The sequence below is a fragment of the Antedon mediterranea genome, chromosome 6 (assembly GCF_964355755.1).
Source record: "Antedon mediterranea chromosome 6, ecAntMedi1.1, whole genome shotgun sequence".
Classification (NCBI taxonomy): domain Eukaryota; kingdom Metazoa; phylum Echinodermata; class Crinoidea; order Comatulida; family Antedonidae; genus Antedon; species Antedon mediterranea.
Genome location: NC_092675.1, coordinates 19,824,168 through 19,847,401, shown reverse-complemented (window position 1 = coordinate 19,847,401; position 23,234 = coordinate 19,824,168). Strand labels below are relative to the sequence as shown.

Below are 23,234 nucleotides of genomic sequence, written 5' to 3'. Positions count from 1 at the left end.
ATCTCTTGCTTCTTGTTCTTGTTGAGTTGAATAACTTATGAATATTTATTTTATATTTTCTAGTGTTGAACCTGATCTTGAGCTCCAAGCACTGTTTAAGCGTTACTTTACACAGTTGGAGTTCTTTAAGGGGTCAGTGCTAAACAGTTTAGACTTGGATAGAATAAAGGTATGATGTAGGACCTAGATGTGAATCTTTATTCTTATTTTGAATCACCAACAACCTAACAATAGACTAGCGAGTCAATTGGTTATACCCAAGGGTTTGAGGCCAACTCACTCCTAGTTCTGGTGATAGTGCACTTATAAATGCTAACATTCTTGTCTTTTATTTTTTACATCTTTTACAACCAAATACTATGTATCTACTGAGGTGTTTTTGTTTTTTATTATACTTAACAGCTTGCTGAGGCAGATGCTTGTATCATTCTTTGCGATAAATACTGCACAGACTCAGATGCGGAGGATGCAGCTAACATCATGCGTGTTATCTCCATCAAAAATTGCTGTGCAAGGATCAGGGTTATTGTTCAACTAATGCAGTACCACAACAAGGTAATGTACCCATCACTCACAAGGTTCGCACTATGTAAAGTTCTGTCTACACTATCAAACTTTATGTGAAAAAAATATGTAGTTTTGCCCAAATATGGACATGATGATGTCATATCACTACCATATTTGGGCATATCACTAGCATATTTCGGTACATCACACTGTCAAATTAGTTTGATAGTGTAGACAAAATTTGTTGTTACTCATGCACCAACCTCAGTTTTGCACTCAGACAGGCTCACTGCAGCAATGTAACTTGCAACAAATGTCATTCTGGTAGTAAGTATTACAAATAATAAGGGAACATGATTCAGATATACAATGGAAAATAGGTTTACAAAAAAAGTGTGATGTGCCCAAATATGGTAGTGATATACCCAAATATGGTAGTGATATACCTAAATATGGTAGTGATATGACCTCAATAAAGTTTGATAGTGTAGACAGAGGTTTAAAGAAAGGACATAATGCTATAGTGCTCTCTGAAAGAATGAATCACTATACATTAATTTCAGAACCATGATATAACTCACTATATATTAGTAACGGTAGGTTTGCAGTACATCATGTGTTGCCAGAAGTAAATTAAGGTTGAGAATGTTGTTTCCATTGTTATGTACAACCGTCTTCTACACATGGCCTACTGCAAGTCTTACTTTTCACTATACTTTTTTATTCACCATCCTTTAAACAGCACTAAATATTGTTATTTCGAACGTGTTCTAATTTGTATCTTAACTTGAATTTTTTGTATCTTAACTTTAATTTGTTGTATCTTAACTTGTTTTGGAAACAAATCTTGTAGGCCTATCTTCTGAATATCCCAAGCTGGAACTGGCAACAAGGTGACGATGTAATCTGTGTTGCTGAGCTGAAACTCGGCTTTATTGCTCAGAGTTGCCTGGCTCCTGGGTTTTCCACGATAATGGCCAATTTATTTGCTATGAGGTCAAACAGCGAGGTAATGACATTTTTTATAAAATCTTTAATTGAATTTGCTATTTATATATTATTTTTTCCCTGCATATAAATTACATAACTGATAATTGTTAAAACAATTATTGATGTAAATTTGTTTGAAGGCCAATCCTATGAATTTAATAGGATACAACTGATATTTCAGTATACTGCTCACTTAACTGTAGTATATGTCTTTGTATTAATTTTTTTATACATGTTTTATGAAATTTATGTAAGTCATCTACAAATATGTAGTATCTGTTTATGTGAATAACTTTTTCAATGTTTTATTTACAGTGTCTATGTAGCTCTTTTTAAAAAACATATTTTTTTTATCATATGGCTTTAGTTCTTAAATACATAATAATGTAGGTCTACTTTACCAGAGCTAAACATCAAATCTATATCTTTTTTTAAATGTATATTCGATGTTTGTTTCTTTTTTATTTTTTTTGTTTTAATATAAATGATGAATTTTATAAATTTTAATGTTGGCTTTAATTTTGTTTATCCCGGCTTAAAAATAAATTATAAACTGGTCCATATCTTGCATGATTTTAGATATATCATTGTATCACTTGCCCTTTGACCCACATTAGGTCACAACCTTTGCCCTTTACACACAAACCTAGTGAATGTGCCAATAGTTGCATGCATCATTTTGTATTAATGTGTTATGTTGCCATGGTTTTCGATCCTATTTAGATTGTTTCAGCCACTAATTTTATGGGCCAGATTTGTTATGTACGTATGGTGAAAAAGTATAGTATGATATTCCATTTCATCACAAATACTAAATGCACTCATTCATTCATTCAGTGATAATTATCACATACTAATGTCCCGTTACCACTTGCACATATTTTGGTTTGCGATACTCCAAATTCAATGCATGGCAAATGGGTGCCATTTAATAGCATGTATTTGTTGCGAACTGCGTGCCCTTTCTCGCAAAAGTGTTCAACATTTAGAAAAATGTTGACAATTTTTGCACACATATTGCCACACATTGAATATAGAGTGATGCAGGACTATAGTTTGTGTAAGTGTCAACAGGACTTTATACTCTTGATAACATTGTACTGTTTCATGAAAAATGCGAATCTTCATTTTGAAATAATTATATTATTAAAACCTCCACTTTTTTGTGACCTAAAGAAAGTTCTCAAGATTATTTGGATTGGAAAATAATACAGAATTTTAGATTAGTCGAATGTTCCATGAACCAGGATGTAGACACCCTGTTGGAAAGTTGGCTGTGGTTGAATAGTTTTTTAGTTGGTCATTTTGTAGATACTTTATTTTCTGTAGGCCTACTAAGCGTAGATGAAAAATGTTAAAAACAAGATACATTTTAACAACTGAACAAATTCAATTCATCATGTTAAGCAACACTGTCCTTTTTATTAGGCCTGATTACTGTACTAATTCAGACGATACAGTAAACTACGGTCAGCAACAACATTCTTGTCCTAACCAAGGAGCATTACTGTAATAATAAAGGCATAATTTGCTAACAAAATAACAACATAATATTACTCTTTTGGTTTGTAAGCTTTTGAAGTTATTTTAAATATTGGAGATTAACACTTTTCATGAAAAGGTACACATGTAATAAGGTGATATTGGAAGGCACATATAACATAAAGCAATAAGATATATATTTATATATAATTAAAATATACTGCAATTATAGTCTGTTCATAGTTGATAACATTGTGAAAGAGTAAATGAGACAATCTGCAGTGTGAAAATGTTGCTCCTCAACAGTCTCTCCTCTGATGGAAACACCTACCATTTTGGTTTTTATGGTACAGTAGAATCTTTGGGGAAACCTTATTTAAGGTACACTTTCTCTTAATAGAGCTCTGTCTACACTACCAAACTAGTTTGACTAAAAAATATGTGATGTGCCCAAAAATTGCAGTGATGTGCCCAAATATGGTAATGATATGACAACGGCGTGTCTATACGTGTTCACATCACATTTTTGTCACATAAAGTTTGATAGTGTAGAATTCTACTGTTAGAAAAACTGATCCAAAAGTGGCATTTTCACTCTTGTAGATTGTTGTTTTTTTCACAAATTTCTTAATTTCCAGCAATGTTAATACTAAATGCTACCTATGAATATAACAAACAAAATATTATTTAAAAAAAATTGTATGGTGTATTATAACTAATAAAATGTAATCCCAATTAATCAGGTTAATCTTGATTCTATTTTAAAATATGAATGTTTATATGTCCTTCCCTGCATTTCCCACAGTTTATGCTTTAACTTTCCATTATTCCATGCATGCTCACACGTATATAAATTTAAAAGCTTATTCTTCTTGAATCAAAATTCATTATTTAGCATAAAATTAACAATAGGATGTAAATTCATACATACAAATATGTCAATCACATTTTTGTTTGCGTATCATTAGAAATAGCACTCTTATCATATAATACTCATTTATACCATAAAATTATAGGAAATTATTTATTGAGTTTAGTTACTAAATATTAAATTCAATATTTAATGGATTAATCTGTTTTTTAAAAATGCAATTTTTATTTAAATTAATGAAAATTTATTTTATATTTCTTTTTCTTTATGTTGCCATAGGACATCTTAATTTGGAGAATCTTTATATTTGTTTTGACATTGTCTGAAATGAGTAAAATTGAATGATACCTCACATCCCATTTGATCTTGTGCAATATGCAATATGCAACTACAATATCCTCCCCTCCATCCCTCATGTTTGAAAACATAAAAGATGCGGAAACTTACATAAATGCAGTTTGTTATATAAAAAAATATATATTTTATATATATATAAATACATCAGACATAGAACATGCATTCTAAACCGCCCGTTGATATACTGACATTTAATTAATTAATTTGAAATAATTAAGATGAGGAATTGTGTGAGAATGAAAAAAAGTCGCCCCAACCGAGATATTTTATATATATACCATAGATATAAAAGTAATTCTTGAATTCTACAATATTCTATGGTTATTAGTCGGATTATTTCATGAGATGTAATTTTGTGACATTTTTAACTACTATATTATTATTATTATACCTATATCTCCTTTTACTTATACTCATACTTAACATAAATACTGGTTGAGAAACAGCAATTCTAGAATTCATAATATCTACAATATTTAGCATGCAAGGTCTATGATTCTCATTTGACTTGATGACCTTTACAATGTATGTTTTAAAACGACCCCAGCAAATTACTATTAATCGTATCGATTCAATTTGTGAATACATTTGATTTCTGTTCATATCAGTTTGATAAATATACAATATTCTTAACTCTAAAAAAAATAACTCCCTAAAAAATGAAATCTAAGCTTCAAATTGTCCACAAAATGTGGTTAGTATTTATGGGCCATATCTTTTGTTGTCATGTGAAATTTAAACCCTATTTAAATTAAGTCAATTATATACAGGCTTTATATAGGAAAATTTAAATGTTTTTCTTTAAATATTATTTTAATTTCTTTAGATTTACAAGCATTTTCAATTTTTTAGGAACAACATTTTTTATATATTCTTTTTATCTAATCCATTTTTCTATATAATGGTTAATTAATACTTTATAATTATGATTAATTGTGTTGCTTTTTAATTTACTAAGGTATAAGCACATATTAATTAAAAAACTAATTTAAGGATAAGTAGTATTTTATTTATTTATTAATTACTTATTTAATTTAGAGAATTTGATTAATAATTTTAAAATGGATCGTATTGTTGGATGATTCTTTCATAAACTATGTTTTTAATTTTTTAACTAGATTTGTATATTTATTGTTGCAACAACTACTTGACAGTGTATCATCCATTTTAGGCCCCTACATAATAAATGTTACATGTGACAAGATGAATTTCTAAGTAGCTTACATAGAAATAAAAAGTATGACTTCTCCAGCTAGACAAAGATATATCAATATTTCTTGAGTCAATATTGTCATAAGCTATTCACGTCGACATAGATATACAGAGATAGAGTGTGATGCAAGAAAGTATATAAATATATGTCATTTTTGTTGTTTGCAATAGACTCGAGTGGGGGGTTTGCGATTTTTGATGGGGGAAGTAAACTTATTCTGATATGTAATAGTATTTTGAAAATGTGATAGTGTATATGAATTTAGAATGGGAAAGGAAGAATGAAACATTTTTGATAAATGCGGACAGTGGGAGGATAATTTGTGAAGGAATTTTGTTTACACTTCATTATGATATAGAATCTTATGTCTGTCAGTGAGATGTAGGTATGCGGCTTGATAAAAAGAATACATTTTAAACTAAAAGCATATTTTAAATTCATTGTTCATCGAAAATTTAGAATAATTTTGAGTATTGTGTAGGTATTTACATAAACCGGTAGTCATTTGTGTGTAGGAATTTATGTTGGGTAATCAAATTCAACTTCACAATGGTTAAACCTTTTTGTATATTCATGTACATTACTGTAACATGTGTATGTAAAAAATAAATTTTTGTATAACAATAAATATAGATAGATAGATATCCTCAATTAACTTTTTTTAAAGTAATTATTTTTTTAGTTTTCAACAAAAAATAATTGCAATCTAAATATATACTATACTACTGGTGAAGATATAAGCCCATTGTGTTCAGTGGGCTTATATATGAGCTAGTAAAGTCATTTTCAAGTAAGGTATAGATTTCAAAGTTGAAATATTGAATTGGCACTGGTTGATTGTTTGACAGTATTCACTAGATCTTCTGATGAATTAATTAGTTGTAATCAATTAGCCATTAGATAGGCTTATGCGTTTAACTGCTGAATCTGTTAGGCCATCTGAGGGTAAATGTTGAATTTAAATTCACGCCAGATCAATTTACTTATTTGGTTGTGGAGGGAAAAGTGGGTGTTGAGGAGTAACTGAGACAGTGTAGTTTTTCTTTAGACTTTTTTTTCTTAGACTCTACATTAAATGCATTATAAATCTACCGTAAAACCTTGAAAAGACGCCCATTGGCTTCTTTTTTAAGACTCCAGTGTGAGTGTCTTTTCAAGATGGGCTTCTTTCAAGATTTTTTTGTAAGCTTAAATGGGCGGCCTCTTTTTCAAATGAATCCACATTTTTTAAATTGCTACTGCAATAATATTATTTTTTAGACATTTTCTGCCAATTTTACATATTTTTCAACGATGCAGACAACAAGGATATAAGATGCAATCAAAGTAACATTTGGAAAACAAACTGTAAAATGAATAGGTCTAGTTAAAAATTACGCGCTGTAAGGTCATTTATATATTGATATAATATGATAAACAGGTCATTGACCTTTCTATTCTTTTGACGTCCATACTATCTTGAAAACAATTTGCAAGAATGTACATTAATCTATATTGTTAAGGCGTTATTTGTTGTATTTTTCATAATTGTTTTCTTGTTTTGTTCTATTGTCATTGTTGTTTTCTTGTTTCTTTTTAAAATGTCGTATTTTATTTTAGCTTCTTTCTTCCTCTAATCTCATCAACGACAGATGCTGAACGAAATACATCACAATTGTTACAAACACCCTAAAGGCCCATCACATGAAATTTGTTGTAAGGTACAGATGCATGCTTAGCATGAATGAGTGAATTAATAATAATAATATTTTACAGTGTTCTTTCCCAGTTTTTCACCAGGAAAAAAGTATTAAAATTAAACACTTTGGTATATAGTGTAATTATAAGCTCATATTATTGGCCTATGATTCACACAAAAGTAAAAAATTATACACATTTTTATTTTTTAAATATTAAGAAGAATATAGAATTTATTTACTGGGTGAACACTGGTTTGGAAATTAATAATGATAGTAAATAATAATATTAATAAAATTAATATAATAATGTAGATTAATCAGGTTGAAGTGCATTGTTTAATAAAAACACATAGTAATTAATAGTTTAGTAAATAGAATTCCACTTGATTAATTAGAATTAATTTAGAATTGCCAATTCCAAGGCTGCAAAAATAAAAAATGCTTTATAGTTAAAAAAATTCCCCATTAATATTCCACAAAGCATTTTATATTCATTTCATGACTGACATTAACTGTAACAAATATAGCTTCATAGTGATTTAGTTAAATTGACTTGACAAGCGAATAAACAGTTGTGTGAAGGATTGTACATTCATATCTACAGCATTTTTTTAACTCTATGCTGATTCTTTATTCTACTGTACTACTGCATTTGTTTTGACGATATAAACATATAATGTACAACAGCGTTATGTTGTTGTTTTATCCAAATCATCTTCTCTCTTCATTATGTGTGTTTTGTGTGTAAAGCTAGGGGGAAACAAACTCTCAAAATATTAAGAATTTTGTTTTCGGCTCCCACAGTTTTTGTGAAAGTAAAATTTCCCTGTAAACAATTGTTGGGATATCATGTGAAAAAATGAGCATGAAATAATTCTGCATAAAAAGGAAGCATAAATATTAAAAAACTAAATTGCATACTGAAAAAATAATGGTTAGTTTGATGATAATAATATTGATGCTAATAATGTTTTTTTATAATTTTTTGTGGGTGATGATGATGCGGATTATCAGATAATATTGATAATAGTTGATGGGGATGATATTGATGATAATGATATTGGTGATTAATATTGATACATATTTGATGTGGGGATAATGATATGGATGATAATGATCCAGCTAATATTGATATTGATTATAATGATTGTGGATGATAATGATGTCGGTGATAATGATGCATCTAATAATGATATTGATTTTAATAATATTGATGATAAGGATATTGATGATAATGATATTGATGATAATGATAATGATGTTGGTGATAATGATGTTGGTGATAATGATGTTGATGATAATGATGTTGATGATAATGATGTTGGTGATAATGATGTTGGTGATAATGATGTGGGTGATATTGATGATAATGATAATGATGTTGGTGATAATGATGTTGGTGATAATGATGTTGGTGATAATGATGTTGATGATAATGATGTTGGTGATAATGATGTTGGTGATAATGATGTTGGTGATAATGATGTTGGTGATAATGATGTTGGTGATAATGATGCTGGTTATCAATTATAATGTTAGCAGTAATAACGTGGAGTGTGTAATTGTGAATTTTAAATGACACTATGGAGGCACTACATATCCATTCCTTGCATGGCATAGCTTCTATATATTGTATGGCTTTTATCATTCCCCAACAATATGATGTACCAATTGAATTTCAAACTTTTGTTCATTAAGCGGCTCATAGCTCTGTTAAAAGTTAATTTTTTTTTAAGATTTAGCATAATGTATGTGTACTACAGACATTCACAACCTCACCCTCTTTTTTAAGACAATAGTAATACTAATTAATGTATTCCTTTAAAAACACCACTATCATTATGGATCAGAGCATGAATTAGGTTAGATAAGGATACAATAAATAACTTAAAATATTAAATAGTGTTGTTATGTTTTGTTGTTACCCATAGAACCAGCCCATTTCCATTTGTTTGTGGATGTATTCCCCTATTTCTATTATTTAATTTTTGTTGTGTTTCTTCCCTTTTTCTTTCTTTTCTTTAACCATAACCTTTTAAATAGGAAAGTCCAGATAACAAGGTTTGATAGTCCTTCTTTCAAATGTTTGTTTAGCCTGTGGCATCATCTGCGGCAGTTACTGCAGTAAATGTGTGGTATACTCTATAGTCTTTTATATGTACAATCTACATTATAAAATGTCCAACATTTTACGATTTGTCTTTTTAGTCATATATACACAGAATTATGTTTCTGCAGTAAACTATACATTTACTGGAGTACCTGCTATAGATGTTTACATTGTCTTAATAATTCTTCAGGTGGAAGTTTATGTTTATTATTAATATTAAAATAAATGTTTTTTAACATAATATAGACTAAATAAGAAAATAATACATTTATTTAAATGAAATACAGTATATAAAATGTGTACTTAAGACAACTTAAACACAAAGTATGCACAATTTAACATAAAATAATATATTTTAAAATATATTTCAAATGCTTATAGTAATGTAACATAAACGTACTAATACTTAATATTCATAATAAATATTTGTTATAAAATGTATTTTATATTTATAATTATGAGGTTGTGGTTTGCTTCAGCTTTGGGTATACGGATATTAAAACTTATTTAATAAATCAATATAACATATTTTCCCGAGTGGTGATTGGTTACGCTGTTGAAAGACCGCAGATACTTTTTTGTTAAGAAATTATTGATTTGGAATTCTGCCGCATTCCAGATTTGCAACTATTTCACTGCGTCACTTTTAATGAATGTCATTTTGTGCAAACTACAGTTCAAAATCCATAGTTTAACAGACACTGACAATTTTAGTGCTATAGACTTTTCATGAGTGTCTCAATGTGACTTGATTAAAATGTCAAGTGGTATAAAAACGAGTCACTTCTGGTTAAGTGTATTTGGTTCTTTTTCAGTAAGGTATTTTTACACATAATTAATGTTGGAGAAATATTATAATTTTGCGTCAACTTTATATTTCAGGTTTACCGTTGTATGATATAAAAAAAATATTTTTCTTGTCCCCATATTTTTTATCACCTTATAAATATTTGTTATTAAAATTAGAAACATTTATATTTTGATATTACCAAATTAAAGAAAAAAAAAATTATAATGTTGGTCTGCTAGTTTTTTACAAGGTATTTTTCCTTCATTCCGACTTAGTAATAAGAAATTTTAATTTAAAAATTAAAAACAAAACAAAAAAATCTCATATTTAACCCAACTTATAGTGTTAATTAAGCTCAATGGTTAAATAAAGATTTAATATTATTATTAACATTATAAAGAAAGATTCTCTTGTATTAAGAACTTGTATGCGTTATTTATTATTGTTTATATTTGCATTTAATAATACTGCTACCGCTGCTGCTACTACAACACTGCCTTAAATGTTCAATTTTACTCTCTCAGCCCAATAAAAGTGACGGTGCTTGTGATTCGGATTTTAAAGACATGCAATTAGTTGTAAGTCTTGACACCTGCAGTGCTCCAGTACTTCTTTATATTTAAATGTATATATACTAACACCTAGTTTGCAGCCATTGGTCAGCAGTAGTTGGAAGAGTTAATTAACATATTACGAATGCCTGATGATCTTTCCTAATATGCACATTAGATAATATGCAAATTAGACAATATGCAAATTAGAAAAATTTACCTTAATGTTAAAACAAATGTGGGTAATTGAAATTCAGCATATATCATACTTTCAATGTCAAACTGATGTTCTCATTTGTAAATTTGCATATTAGATAAAGCAATTATTTTCATATAATTTGAATATAATTTGAATATTACAGATGGTATAATAGTCATAGTTACAAATGCATCTAGTTATATTCTTTTTAACAAAGTATAAATTTATATATGCAGTATGCTAATAATAAAATACTAATAAAGATATAATGAGGTACATTGCAAAACACTATCTTAAGTTTGTGTTAGGTCATCATCATCATCAGGTATTCGTTATTGATTGTTGCTCTTCCGGAATAATGTTGCATGATCGAAGAAGTGTAAAGTAAAAACCCATGTAAATCATTAATTATAATGTAATGTTAAAGAATAATTATCAACCAAACAAAAAACTATGTAGTACATTAAAAATGTTTCTCTTGTTTGTATTTTAAATACATTTTTGTTGTTGCATTTATGCATGCGTCTTCCCGCATTATCCTACTCCCATTCAAAATGTTTTTATACACCAGTGTTGTGTGATTTTACAGGCACTATTTCAGCGTTATACCCTTCACAACAGCACAACAGAACAGCCTTTATTTCAGTCATAAAGCGAAGGCCATGTATCCCCCTATTTGTAGCCCTTGAGTAGCACTTACAATCAGTTATGTATGAAATAAAAGTGTTGTTTTTATACCAGTGAAAAATGGATCAAATTAGTTTACGAAGCACATCTCAACCATTAATATTCCATTGTGAAAAAGTGTTGGTTATTTTAGTTGTTGTAGATACCAGCTGTCTTAATAAATTTTGTTTTTATTATTTTGAGGAATCATTTTTTAGAATGATGTGTGGTGACGGAATTTGTCAAAAATCATATTTTTTTGCATTTTATTTTCAGTCAATGAATTTTTACATGACATGATTTTAAAAGAAAATTAGATTTAATCAGTTTTATTTATATTTGCTTGGTTAAGTTTTGTGTATCAAGAATGCAATGCATTATATTTGCCATCTGAAAATCATAATACATTGGACATAACATTATACATATAATTTTATTTCATAACTATTATATAGATTTATATAATGGCATAATATTCATAAAAATACACATTTTTAAACAATTATCAAAATCATCAAATTGCCAATTTAAATAAATTTTTATCTTTGCTTTTATGATTTCATATTTATACATATTTATGATTTTAATTATTGTTTTATGGTAATGAAACAGGTAAGAAAATGAATTAATAGCAAAATAAAGCACAAACAATTTGTAATTAAAATACTATATATAAATCACAAACAATATTACCAATATGAATTTTAACCAGCCTATTTATTAACTAATTATTATGTATTTTAACAGATACAATCAATTTCAGTAATTTAATAGCAAACATAATGTTATTTTGACTTCTAAAATATATCTTCATATATATTCACATACCAAAAACAATAAAAAATATTAGTATTTTTAGAAATAATATTGTTCTAATGTCAGTAAGGAGGTGTTCAGATATGAGTATTAATGGTATCTTAGCTAAAGACAGTGGTGAATTTAGCATGTGAACTAGGAAGTAGGTATCATGAGAAGTGTTGATATCAACGACAGGTAATTAGTCAAATACTATACCGCTGCACTCCTAGTAGTTGATTAACAGATAGCGAGGTATACCGTTACTTTCAATAAGCACATACATCACAAATTCGCATAAAACTTGTTAGCTTCTACTAAAATTATACTCTTGTCTGAACGCCTCCTAAAATATTTGCGTATGTAGAGTAATGTTTTTGTGAACATCAATCAGGTTTTAACACTCTTAATATTCTTTTTCATACCATCTTGTGTGAATACAGGGTTCAAATGACTTGTGGCAAACAGACTATCTAAATGGTTGTGGCAACGAAATGTACACTGAATATTTATCACGATCCTTCACAGGAATGACCTTTCCGGAAGTCACACGGTAAGAATTATACAATAATTGTCAAGTAATTGCCATTTCAGGGGTATCAAATCCTTGATATTTTCAGAATTCAAACAGTAAAATTTCATTATCATATTTTGATCTCACTGGTAAATGCAGAGCTTGGAATTTACCTTTTTTATCAACTAACAAAATTTGAGCCAGAAACTTTTTTAGGGTAAGTTAAATTTACAGAAATTGGCAGATCAAACCTCAGGTACATTTGCTTATTAAAAAGTAACTATTAACCACCAAACATTTGTTAGTAATGTTTTAACTAACAAAATCTACCAACAAATTTGCTAGTTTGCTAGTGAAAATTTCCAGCCCTGAAATGCTAGGATTTTTTTTCTTCCATGACTTCCGCAAGTTATGGAAAGAATTATTCATAGTTGTTAAAATAACAAATGATTATGATCTCACAGGTAAATGGTAGGGCATTTTTGATTTATGACTTTCCGGAAATTCCATTATTAGTATAATCCATCAATTATCATAACATTTTGGTTATAATCTCACAGGTAATGGTTGGGACTTTTCGATATTCCAGAACATGGATTACATTTATTATCATAACAAATTATGTGATTTCACTATTAAACTATTATTAAGACTTTTTGATCCATGATTATTGATACTCAGTATTCAGTACTTCCTATTTACTCTACCCTTAATAGTTAATTTTATTGAAAAAAATCAATTTGTATGCTTATAACATTGTTTAAACTGCTTTAAAATTGCGGTCGAATTCAGTTCAGCACCCTGAGGAAAATATCGTGAGTGTTAAGCGCGCTTTCACATTGAGCACAAATTTGTTTATCTCTTGTCAAGTGAGGTCATTCATGCTCACTGTTGATTGGTAAAAAGAAAAAATTTGTAAGATTTCAGCAAACAAATGACTGATCTATCACTATCTATCCGAATCATACAAATTTGGTGTAAACAATCCTATGCTTTTACCACTGAACCCATTTTTCTCAGGGCACCGGTCCAAATCTGTATGCGATGTAAAAGCAGCCTTAAAAGCATGGACATTTTTTTAATAGGAAGGTCTTACATGCACGTATGCATACTGGGCAGTAAGAGTACTACAAGGTTTCATATATCAGAAAACCCCTATCGAAATTGTGGTTTTTAAACAATAATTAAAATTTCACTAATGTGTGAAATAAAAAAATAAGAGATGATTGTGTCTGCTTTCACTCATGGTGTATATAGTTTGTTTTGATGTGATGTTTCATTTTCCTTCAAGTTTATTCAGAAAATCACTTAAATTATTATACTGTATCATAAATAAATATCATTTTTAGATCAACATTTAACAGGATTCTCCTTATTGTCTAATCTGCCATTTATCATCATACTATCATTATCAATAATAATAATAACGTTATCACTTCTATTGTCATCAAATCAACAGTTTTTTGTCTTCTTTCCTATCTAATCTTATCATAATCTAATCTTATCATAATCTAATCATAATCATCAGATCATCATCAACTTTCCACATCCATATTCTCAATTTTGCTGTTAATATCGTAATTACTACAACTGGTTGTAAATCAATGCTTTAAGCCATAACGCATGCAAGACTATGCTAGTTCCATGAACGTATTACCTATCTAATCACCTCTTATCTATTTAGCATTTTAATTGCCTTTTTCTACCTTGACCTCCCTGCAGATTTCGTCATAATATTCTCTCTTTAACTAAAAGCTGTCCCAATCAATCGCTTATTTTCCGCTCATTAAATATGTCTAATATTTCAAGTCTGTAGGTTTTTTTAAAAGAAAAATGATTATTCAGCGCTTTATTGGTCTCATCTTTTCTCTTTATAGTGCCTATCCATGTTGTGAAAATCAGTAACGCGAAAGCTAATGTATTCTGTTTTGTTTCCAGAGTATTGTTGTGTACGAGTTTCAAAAGTAGATTTTGTTTGATTGTGTGATTATAAATTTAGATTTGTTTCTAAATATGTAAATGTAAATGAGGGAATAACCTGCGACTTCTGGGCTGAACTGTGCACAGGTGTGGACGACACATACCACAACTTTGTGTTGAGTGCTGCCACTACACCAAACAGCGCCCTTTTTTCTGTCCACAATGACATGGGCTGAATAGACCAGTAGTACTCTTCCGGAAGATGTACTGGGTTTATTAAAGTGCACACGAGCCAGATGCGTACACCGGACCTCAAGGTTTAAGTCCTTATCCGAGAAGATTTGTTCTACCACTTGACTCGACTCATACGTATCCGTGTCACAACATTTGCAGATGCGCAGTTTGGGCAACCTCCGTAGATGTATGGGTAAAACTGCCTTTCTACGTCACACATTTTGTGTAGAAAGATTTACCACATCTTGCTTAATTCTCCTTGATTCCAACTGTAATAATGTTGTTATTAAATCCAAGTATCCATTCCACTTATTAAATTTATGTTGTACACTTTAAATGCAGACATAAACTAAACTACTGAAGGAGAATATTTGAGATTAGATGGGAAAACGATGATACTTGGTAATGACACATTCCTATCATCATTAAGACAACAACAAGGCTTATAGATGCCAATTTATCTATCATTTGAATGCCAATTACAAGTATATTTATAGAAGATATATAGATGATTCAAAACATATTGTAGCTAACAGGTACTATACTTGTGATTGTCAACATGCATATATATAGCTACTCCAGCATAATTAGTAATGAGACATATAGAAAAGGTATGTTTGAAAATGTTTACACCAGGAAGTTTTGTTTTACCCTTTTTTTTTTATAATGTAAAATATATATTTTTTGCTATAACATTACATTTAATGACCGAAGGACATTATTTAATGTTCATTTTCATTTTCAACTATTTTATACGGTCAGACAAGTTCCTTAAATACTGTACCAGTGGCATTTATATTACGGTAATGATGCATATTTTCTTTGACATTAGACTGATAGGTTAGATTATTCTGTTAGGGCTATTTCTTTCCGTGAGGATGTAACTTAGTTAGTTGTGTGAATAAACTGCTGTAATCAACAGAAAACAAATTTCAATCCAAAAAATTGATTAAATGGCATTCTCAAAATTACAGTTTGTTTTTGCAGTTTTGGGGCTCTTATTTAATCTTGAAGGTAAAAGAGGTTTGGTCTGATTCTATATTCTGTACTGACAAATCTATAATTTGTATCATTCTTGTAGTCAGTGTCAGAGTCAAATTATAGAGTGACACACATGAGTCCCAGGTATCATAGGCCATAGGCATATACCTAGCCTTATCAAGCATTATATGTGATACACATGTGACACATATTACAGAATGTATCATGGCATATGTCGAGATACAGTACAGAGAATTGGTTTCTTTATGACACACTGATATATCATATTCAACAGAAACAAACACTTGAATTTACTTTAAGAGGTGGAAAAAGTTTTGAATTTATGTTTCAATATTTCAATATGAATTATTGGTATCTTAGAGGACTTCTGCAAATAACAATTTAAAAAGTAAAGTATCCAGATATTTCCACTTCCTTTAAGTGGCGCTTATGTTATGCAAAGACTAAGTGCTAATGTTTTGTGGTATATTTGTTTGTAATGATTGTTGTGGCGTCAACGAATGCTAAAATCCGTTTAATGGTATGATGTATCTGTCAAAATTCTAAATTGTGTTTTTTTTTATGTTGGCATTTGTCTGATAACAAGTTGATCAATGTGTGTGATTTTTTCATAACATTTTGACAATTTTTATTTTTATAATTTAGTTTTGTAGTGTAGTTCAATTTATCCTCCTCCAAAAAATGTTTTCCCACAAAATTTTAAAGAGTATTACTTACTCAAGTCCAAGACATATGCTGTAAACTTATTTGACTAGATTCCTCCATAATTTCCTATCTTCTATTGTGACAGCCAGTATATGTCTCTATTACATAAATGTATGCGAGTGCTGGTCTTCCTTGTTTTGCAAGCCCATGTTTTGACTACCATGGAAAGAAAGAAAAGAGTATTACAATAAGACCTGTTTATTTGTTTAGTTTCGGTTTTCATGCTGCCAGTTTCTATATATTATAGGTTAGGAGGCACCCTAGTCCTGATTGTTTAGATGCTAACTGCAGGTTCCTTAGTTCAAACTCTAGTTGGCGACGACAGCATCCCATACTTAGGTTTGGGTTCTGGCATGGGCTTCAACTTTCTCCATTTTCCTTTTCCAACATCTTATTTTTTTAAATATTTTTGTTTGAAAATATATTATCTTACTCTATTTTCACAGCGCTTCAAGACTTTTTTTGGTTCTTTATAAATTAATAATATTGCAATTCAACTGAAACTTTGACATTTATTTACAAATGTACAATCTAGATTACCTAAAGATGATCATTGCTATAATAGTCAAGGGAGGTAAAACATTGGTCAATGTATACTTATCAGATTTGTGTATATTGTATGTAAAATATTAATAATTTTAGAGAGCACAAGAACAAATGACAGGAAATAATTGTAATACATAATGTACAGTTTACAGATCAGTTATTAGAATGTATCATGTCGAGTAAAGTGGTTGAGTGGTTAAGGTAGGTGGCGCCGTAAACAACACGCATAAAATGGATATGTTCAAGACTATCTTTACATTCTGGTGGGAAAACAACTTGTAACTTTGATAATGAATTGCAAACTTTTCGTTGGCTTATCTGAGACCGTAATCAGATACGTTTAGTCCTTCCTTTAGCAGCAATCATGGAATGTCATATCTTCCAATAAGTTACTGATTTGAGTTGCATGTCTAAGTACAAGGAAGTTATATAGCCTAATGGTTCTTGTAAATGGGTTAATTTACATTTAGTTAACTACAAGGTTCATTTCACTATTTAATAGTGTTAGATACAGCCACCATATGGTAATTTACTTTCGAAAATGCCTTATTTATCATAATTTTTTAGTCTATTATTTATTTTGTAAGTTCATCCATAGTACTGTATAATCGTATAGTGAGAGTATATGTACGAACTTCTAATTTATAGTTTCCTTTTACTAAAAGTGCTTGATGAGAATTAATAATTTTAGGGTTGTCTCAGAGTCATGCTTATATTACATCACCACTTGTCTTTATCTGGCATTTGTACCCAAAACTTTGAACATTTGATAAACATGAGGGAAGATGTACACTTAATTGGCCAATGTCCATCACCATTTAAAGATGTTCCACCACAGGTCCCAGAATAAAGGGCCTAAACATGATCAGCACATCAGATGATCAGTTACTCTCTTTTATTTCCAACTCATCCAACAGTGAGAAACTTGCCAATTACAGGATGGATGAACTAAAAATCAAATTAAAGTCTTATTTGAGGCTATGCTGAGGGAGTAGAGTAGAAAGAGTCTGCAACCCTGATATTAGGATTGAATCTTAGATCTTGGGAATGGAAGGCAAGCATGTTAATCATCAAGCTACAGCTCCACTACAATTCAACTACTAACTATAATATCAACATAAATTCTACTATGACCACATGATCTGCATAAAAGACTCTGTCCAACACCTCAGGAAAACGTATAATAAAACCTAAATTAATACATAAAACTTTCTTTTGATTCACCTGCTAATGAATAGGTGGTTTGCTGATTGCAAAGTGATTTTTATTACAACTATTTTTCTGGAATATTGAATTTATGATTATCATAATATCTAATTAATGTTATCTATTTTATTTTTTTATAGATTATGTTTCGATAAATTAAAACTATTACTGATAGCAGTGGAGACCAATGTGGATTCAGAGACTAGCACGTAAGTTTATATTTCAGTTGCTAATTTTGTTTTTTTAGGTCATTTATTGTAAATAATTGACTTTTACTTAAAATTAACTGCCAAGCACATAATTTAATTATCAGCTTTATAGTTATATGGAAATGATGTATTGTTAGCAGGGTTGTTAAATTCAACTAATTTAAATAGGGAGACATTGTTCATGACCATGAATACAAATTCAGCAGTTGTGTTATGCAAATGATCAAAATTTACCTGCTGTATGTCATCAGCAGCCATTTTATATGAAAATGAAGTATTATTGGCAGCCACCTATACTGACATCAGTAACAATAAATAAGTGACTTGTTTACTGACATATCCATGATAATAAGGTTGCAAACGAAGCAACATCTGCTGCTAAGGTTGTAAATGCATCATCACAGTTGGCTAAGGTTGCAAATTCTACAAAGGAGCCATATATGTGGTTAAGGTTACAAATGAAACATCATTCATAAGGTTGCAAATGAGGATTCATCTGCAGCTAAGGTTGAATCATCCTAAGCTAAGTTTGCAAAAAGCTATCACATGTATGTGTGACTAAGGCTACAAAATGGGTGTCATCTACAGATAAGGCTGCAAAAGAGTCATCATGTTAGCTTAGGTTGCAATAGATACATCATCAAAAAACTATGAGTAGACATCATCTGTGTCTCAGATGTGGCATCATCAAATACATCACCTGTACTCTATACCAATGGGACATAATCTATGAGTAACTGTGGTGTATGCAAAATATGTATGTAATATACATTAAAATCATCTAGAAATTAATCATTATATATTAAAAAATAGAAAAACATGTTATTATATTTGTTTGAACTAATATTATTGATATTATTCTACCCATAGCATTGCAATTAATCCAGGACCGCATGTCAAGATACAAGATCAAACTTTGGGGTTCTTTATTGCTGACTCTGCACTAGAAGTCAAGAGGTCAGATCATTTTCACTCTTCCCTGCTTAATAGTATAGTACTTTCTTTGTTTGTCAGTTTGTTAGCATGATAGCATCCAGAATTGTTAAGTTATCGTCCTGCAATTGTTAGGTCATTTTGAAGTATCATAATAGTTATTAACTTTCACCAAAAATTAGTAGAAAAAAAATATCATTTAACTAAAATACAGACGTTTTTTGGTTCAAAAAATAACTTTGACTTCCAGTCAAAGTTTTCAATCAAAACATATCTCATAATGCAACGCGTTTATTTGGCTACTCTGTATGCATAATGATAAAACTTCCTCGCGATCTGTGTGAAAACACCTTCTCAACCGTGACAGGTTGTAAACAATCCTAATTAGCATCACGCATAATGTATGTATGTGGTTTGAAATCTTTGTTTAATTTCGCTCACGACGATTTTCCAGATAGTGTAATCAAATTAATTTAGCTGTTAATTACGTACAATTTTTTGGCTCGAATTTTCGACTTAAAGTGAATAACTTTAATATTACTTTGACATGGCCAATTTAAATTTAGAATATTTTGACCTTCGTTTTTTTGTGTTTCAAGGGACAATACATCTTTAAGTTATCGTCCTGAATGTTTTAGTGTTAACAGGTATATACTTACAGAACATGCCTATTGATTTTCAGGAAAATTGATATATCACGTCACGTGACAAAAGCTTATTATATTAAAATCTGACTTACCTGTATCTTTCTTATGAAATATTAAATACCACGCCCTCTGCATTCTTTTAATATGGACCGAAATATCAAGTAGTGAGCCCTCTCTCTCGGAATATAGTTTTCCCTGATATATTTTTCCAAGTACTTCACTCAGTTTCTGAGTTCATTTTCTGTGTTCCTTTCATTTTTACTTTCTCTATGTACATCAACTAAAAATGATCATCGTCATCATCATCGTCAGTGTTTTTATTATCACTATTCCTTCATCACTATTTTCATTTACATGTTTCTGACAATATTATTTATCAATTTTGAAATCATTAGCCCCCTTTTTCTTGAATTGTAAATTAGCTTAGCTCATGACAAATATTTTAAAATTTCTTTGTTGTTATTTTTTTCTTCAGAGCATTCTATTACTGTCGTTCTTGCCATGGTGATATCAGAGAGGTTGCTCAAATCAAACAGTGCAGTTGTGACAATGGTAACTATAATACACAAAATATTAATATCAAAATATCCCATCAAATGTTTCAACAAAGCTTTTTTTTTATTTGATAAAGATTATTAATTATTAAGATTAATTATGAATCAGTAGATTAGGTTAATATAGTAAAATTACATTTTTGACTTTAAATAAATATTTCTAGTAATTGTTTTGATATCATGGTTGATAATTTTATCATCATTTATTTGGTTTTGTATATTTTTTTATAATAACCACATTTGATTTTTTCCAGGCATACTGCTATTAAATATAATATTTTAATTATTCCCAAGATAGGATAGTATGAAAATGAAATCTTCTTTGCAACAATTTTTAATTATTTTTTTAAGATGTGAAGAAAAATGAAAGCTTGTAATAATCCAAATTTAAAACATAGACATTATATTTTTTATAAGGGCTGCTATTCTTAGTAGCTAATTACCTGAAAGATATTATATTATATTTAGTATATATTAGTAAAAGATATTTTGAACAAAATCAGATATAGCTCATAGATATTCATAGAAATTGATAAAATATATGGGGTGGAATTAGGCAGACAATTTCAATAAATTGTCTATTGCTTTACACATAGTTTCATATCAAATAATTTATACTTTATATAGTAGCAGTGTTATTATCAATATTATTATTATATATTGTATTTACATTATATAATTATTTAACAGTTTTAGCTAGATTTTATTTATTTTTTGTTTGCTAATAATATGTGTTATTTTTAACATTCTAACTGTTAAATTTGCTTCTATTGAATGTAAACTATATACAAATGATTTGTTTATTTTTTTGTGATAATGTTGTTTCATATTTTGTTCTTTTTCTAATATTAACGCCTCAATTGCTCTAATTTTTTACTTATTAATTTGTCTATAAGCGCACGTGTATTTCTTGTTCATCTTTCTCTCTTCACTATAGCCAACAAACGGCGACGTAATACTTATCATCGAAGAATATTCTCAAGAGCCAGCATTAGAACTCCAGGTTGTTTTATTGATAACAATATTTATAACAAAAAGCTGCATGAATATGTTAATTTTGACATGAATATGTAAATTTTGATATGAATATGTATTTTAGTGACCTACAACCAGCACGATTTCCCCCCAAAACCAAATTATTATCCCAGACTAAGATATATTCAATTTGCATGTGCTATATGAATGCGCCCAAAATCACCTAATGAATTTGCAAGACAATAGAATTTAAATACAATTCATGATCCTAATGAATATGAATTCAATTGTGAAGTTGTATAGTATCCACCAGTAACGATTGTTTTATATACCATTATGTTGAAGTTATTTGATCCAGAAACTATGTGTATCTATTTGATGTTGGGAGTCGCAATTTATTACTCCTGTATTTGTTCCCGTCGTATTCCTTTGTTTTGTTGTCATCCTTATTGTTCCTTTTCCTCAGCCCCTACACCACTCTTTTTCTCTTGCATTTTGACATTGGAATGTACTATTACCTGTCCAATATTGACGTATTCAAGTAGACAATATTTAGTCCTTATTGTCATTTGATAATAGTTATTCCTAATAATAATTATTATACATTTAAAATTGAATCACTAGTAGTATTAACATCATGATCATGGTATCTTCATTAATCTTCAAAAACATTTTATCTATAATCATTATTATCAAAATCAGCATACACAATATCAACATTATTATAATGTAAATAGTATAGAACGTTATGATATAATAATGATATAATCATCATCAGTAGATTTATTAACAATAATATCATCATCATAATTCATAATTTCATTCTAAATAAATATTAACACTTATTTTGTAAAAAAAATTTTAATAAAATTCTTCAACCTGAATTGAATGATGTTGAACCTCTGAAACCTGTTACCCTTTTGCATTCCATTAAAATTATCGTTAATAATGATATATTTATATTCCAAACATACTATTGAAATTTAAAATCTATTTTTGATTCACTAAACCAAAGACAAATAAAAATATCCCCAATATTTAATGCCTACACTAACTTAAATATAATTGAATTATATATTTTTAATGTAATTCTTTTAAAAATAAATTGCTTGCTTTGTGCAATTATAAAAATGTACTACACAGCCTTCTCTATAGCTAAAACACCATAAACAACCCACCATAACATATGTACTGCAACTGTATTATATTATTTAAAAATTCTCCTTATTTATTTATAATTCCACCATTTTAAGGAGGATGTATTGTGGGATGTACAATAAAGTTTGTAGCTATACATGCATACATTAAACCCACAATGCATCATTCTGGCTACAATGGTGGAATGTGCACATAATTAATATCCTATAATACGTTAATAGACCAAATTTAGCACTATACATATATACATCAGTTTATAGGATAGCATTCATCCAATTCCTGTGCACATATTATAATGTACATGCACAGCGTTGACGCGAATAACCTACTATAAATCAAAATGCAAATTAAAATCTAGTTATAAATATAATTTGAAATACCTATAAGAGTAAAACATGGTTCCCACTAGAGACACAACACA

General features: G+C 29.3%; 1 protein-coding gene across 12 annotated transcripts in view; it reads left to right on the top strand.

Moving 5' to 3' along the window:
* Positions 1-23,234, top strand: part of LOC140050886 (calcium-activated potassium channel subunit alpha-1-like) — a 103,470-nt gene that overhangs the window by 54,475 nt on the left and 25,761 nt on the right. For 5 of the 12 annotated variants that reach the window (XM_072095875.1, XM_072095874.1, XM_072095869.1 and 2 more), the window contains exons 9-17: positions 64-169; positions 403-555; positions 1,361-1,516; positions 10,524-10,577; positions 12,654-12,763; positions 18,478-18,546; positions 19,417-19,503; positions 20,602-20,678; positions 21,618-21,683. In XM_072095875.1, coding sequence (XP_071951976.1) covers positions 64-169; positions 403-555; positions 1,361-1,516; positions 10,524-10,577; positions 12,654-12,763; positions 18,478-18,546; positions 19,417-19,503; positions 20,602-20,678; positions 21,618-21,683 — 878 coding nt within the window. Of the gene's footprint in view, positions 1-63; positions 170-402; positions 556-1,360; positions 1,517-2,220; positions 2,260-9,142; positions 9,161-10,523; positions 10,578-12,653; positions 12,764-18,477; positions 18,547-19,416; positions 19,504-20,601; positions 20,679-21,617; positions 21,684-23,234 lie in introns of all 12 variants that reach the window. The other 7 variants (XM_072095878.1, XM_072095877.1, XM_072095876.1 and 4 more) reach the window with 4 other exon arrangements.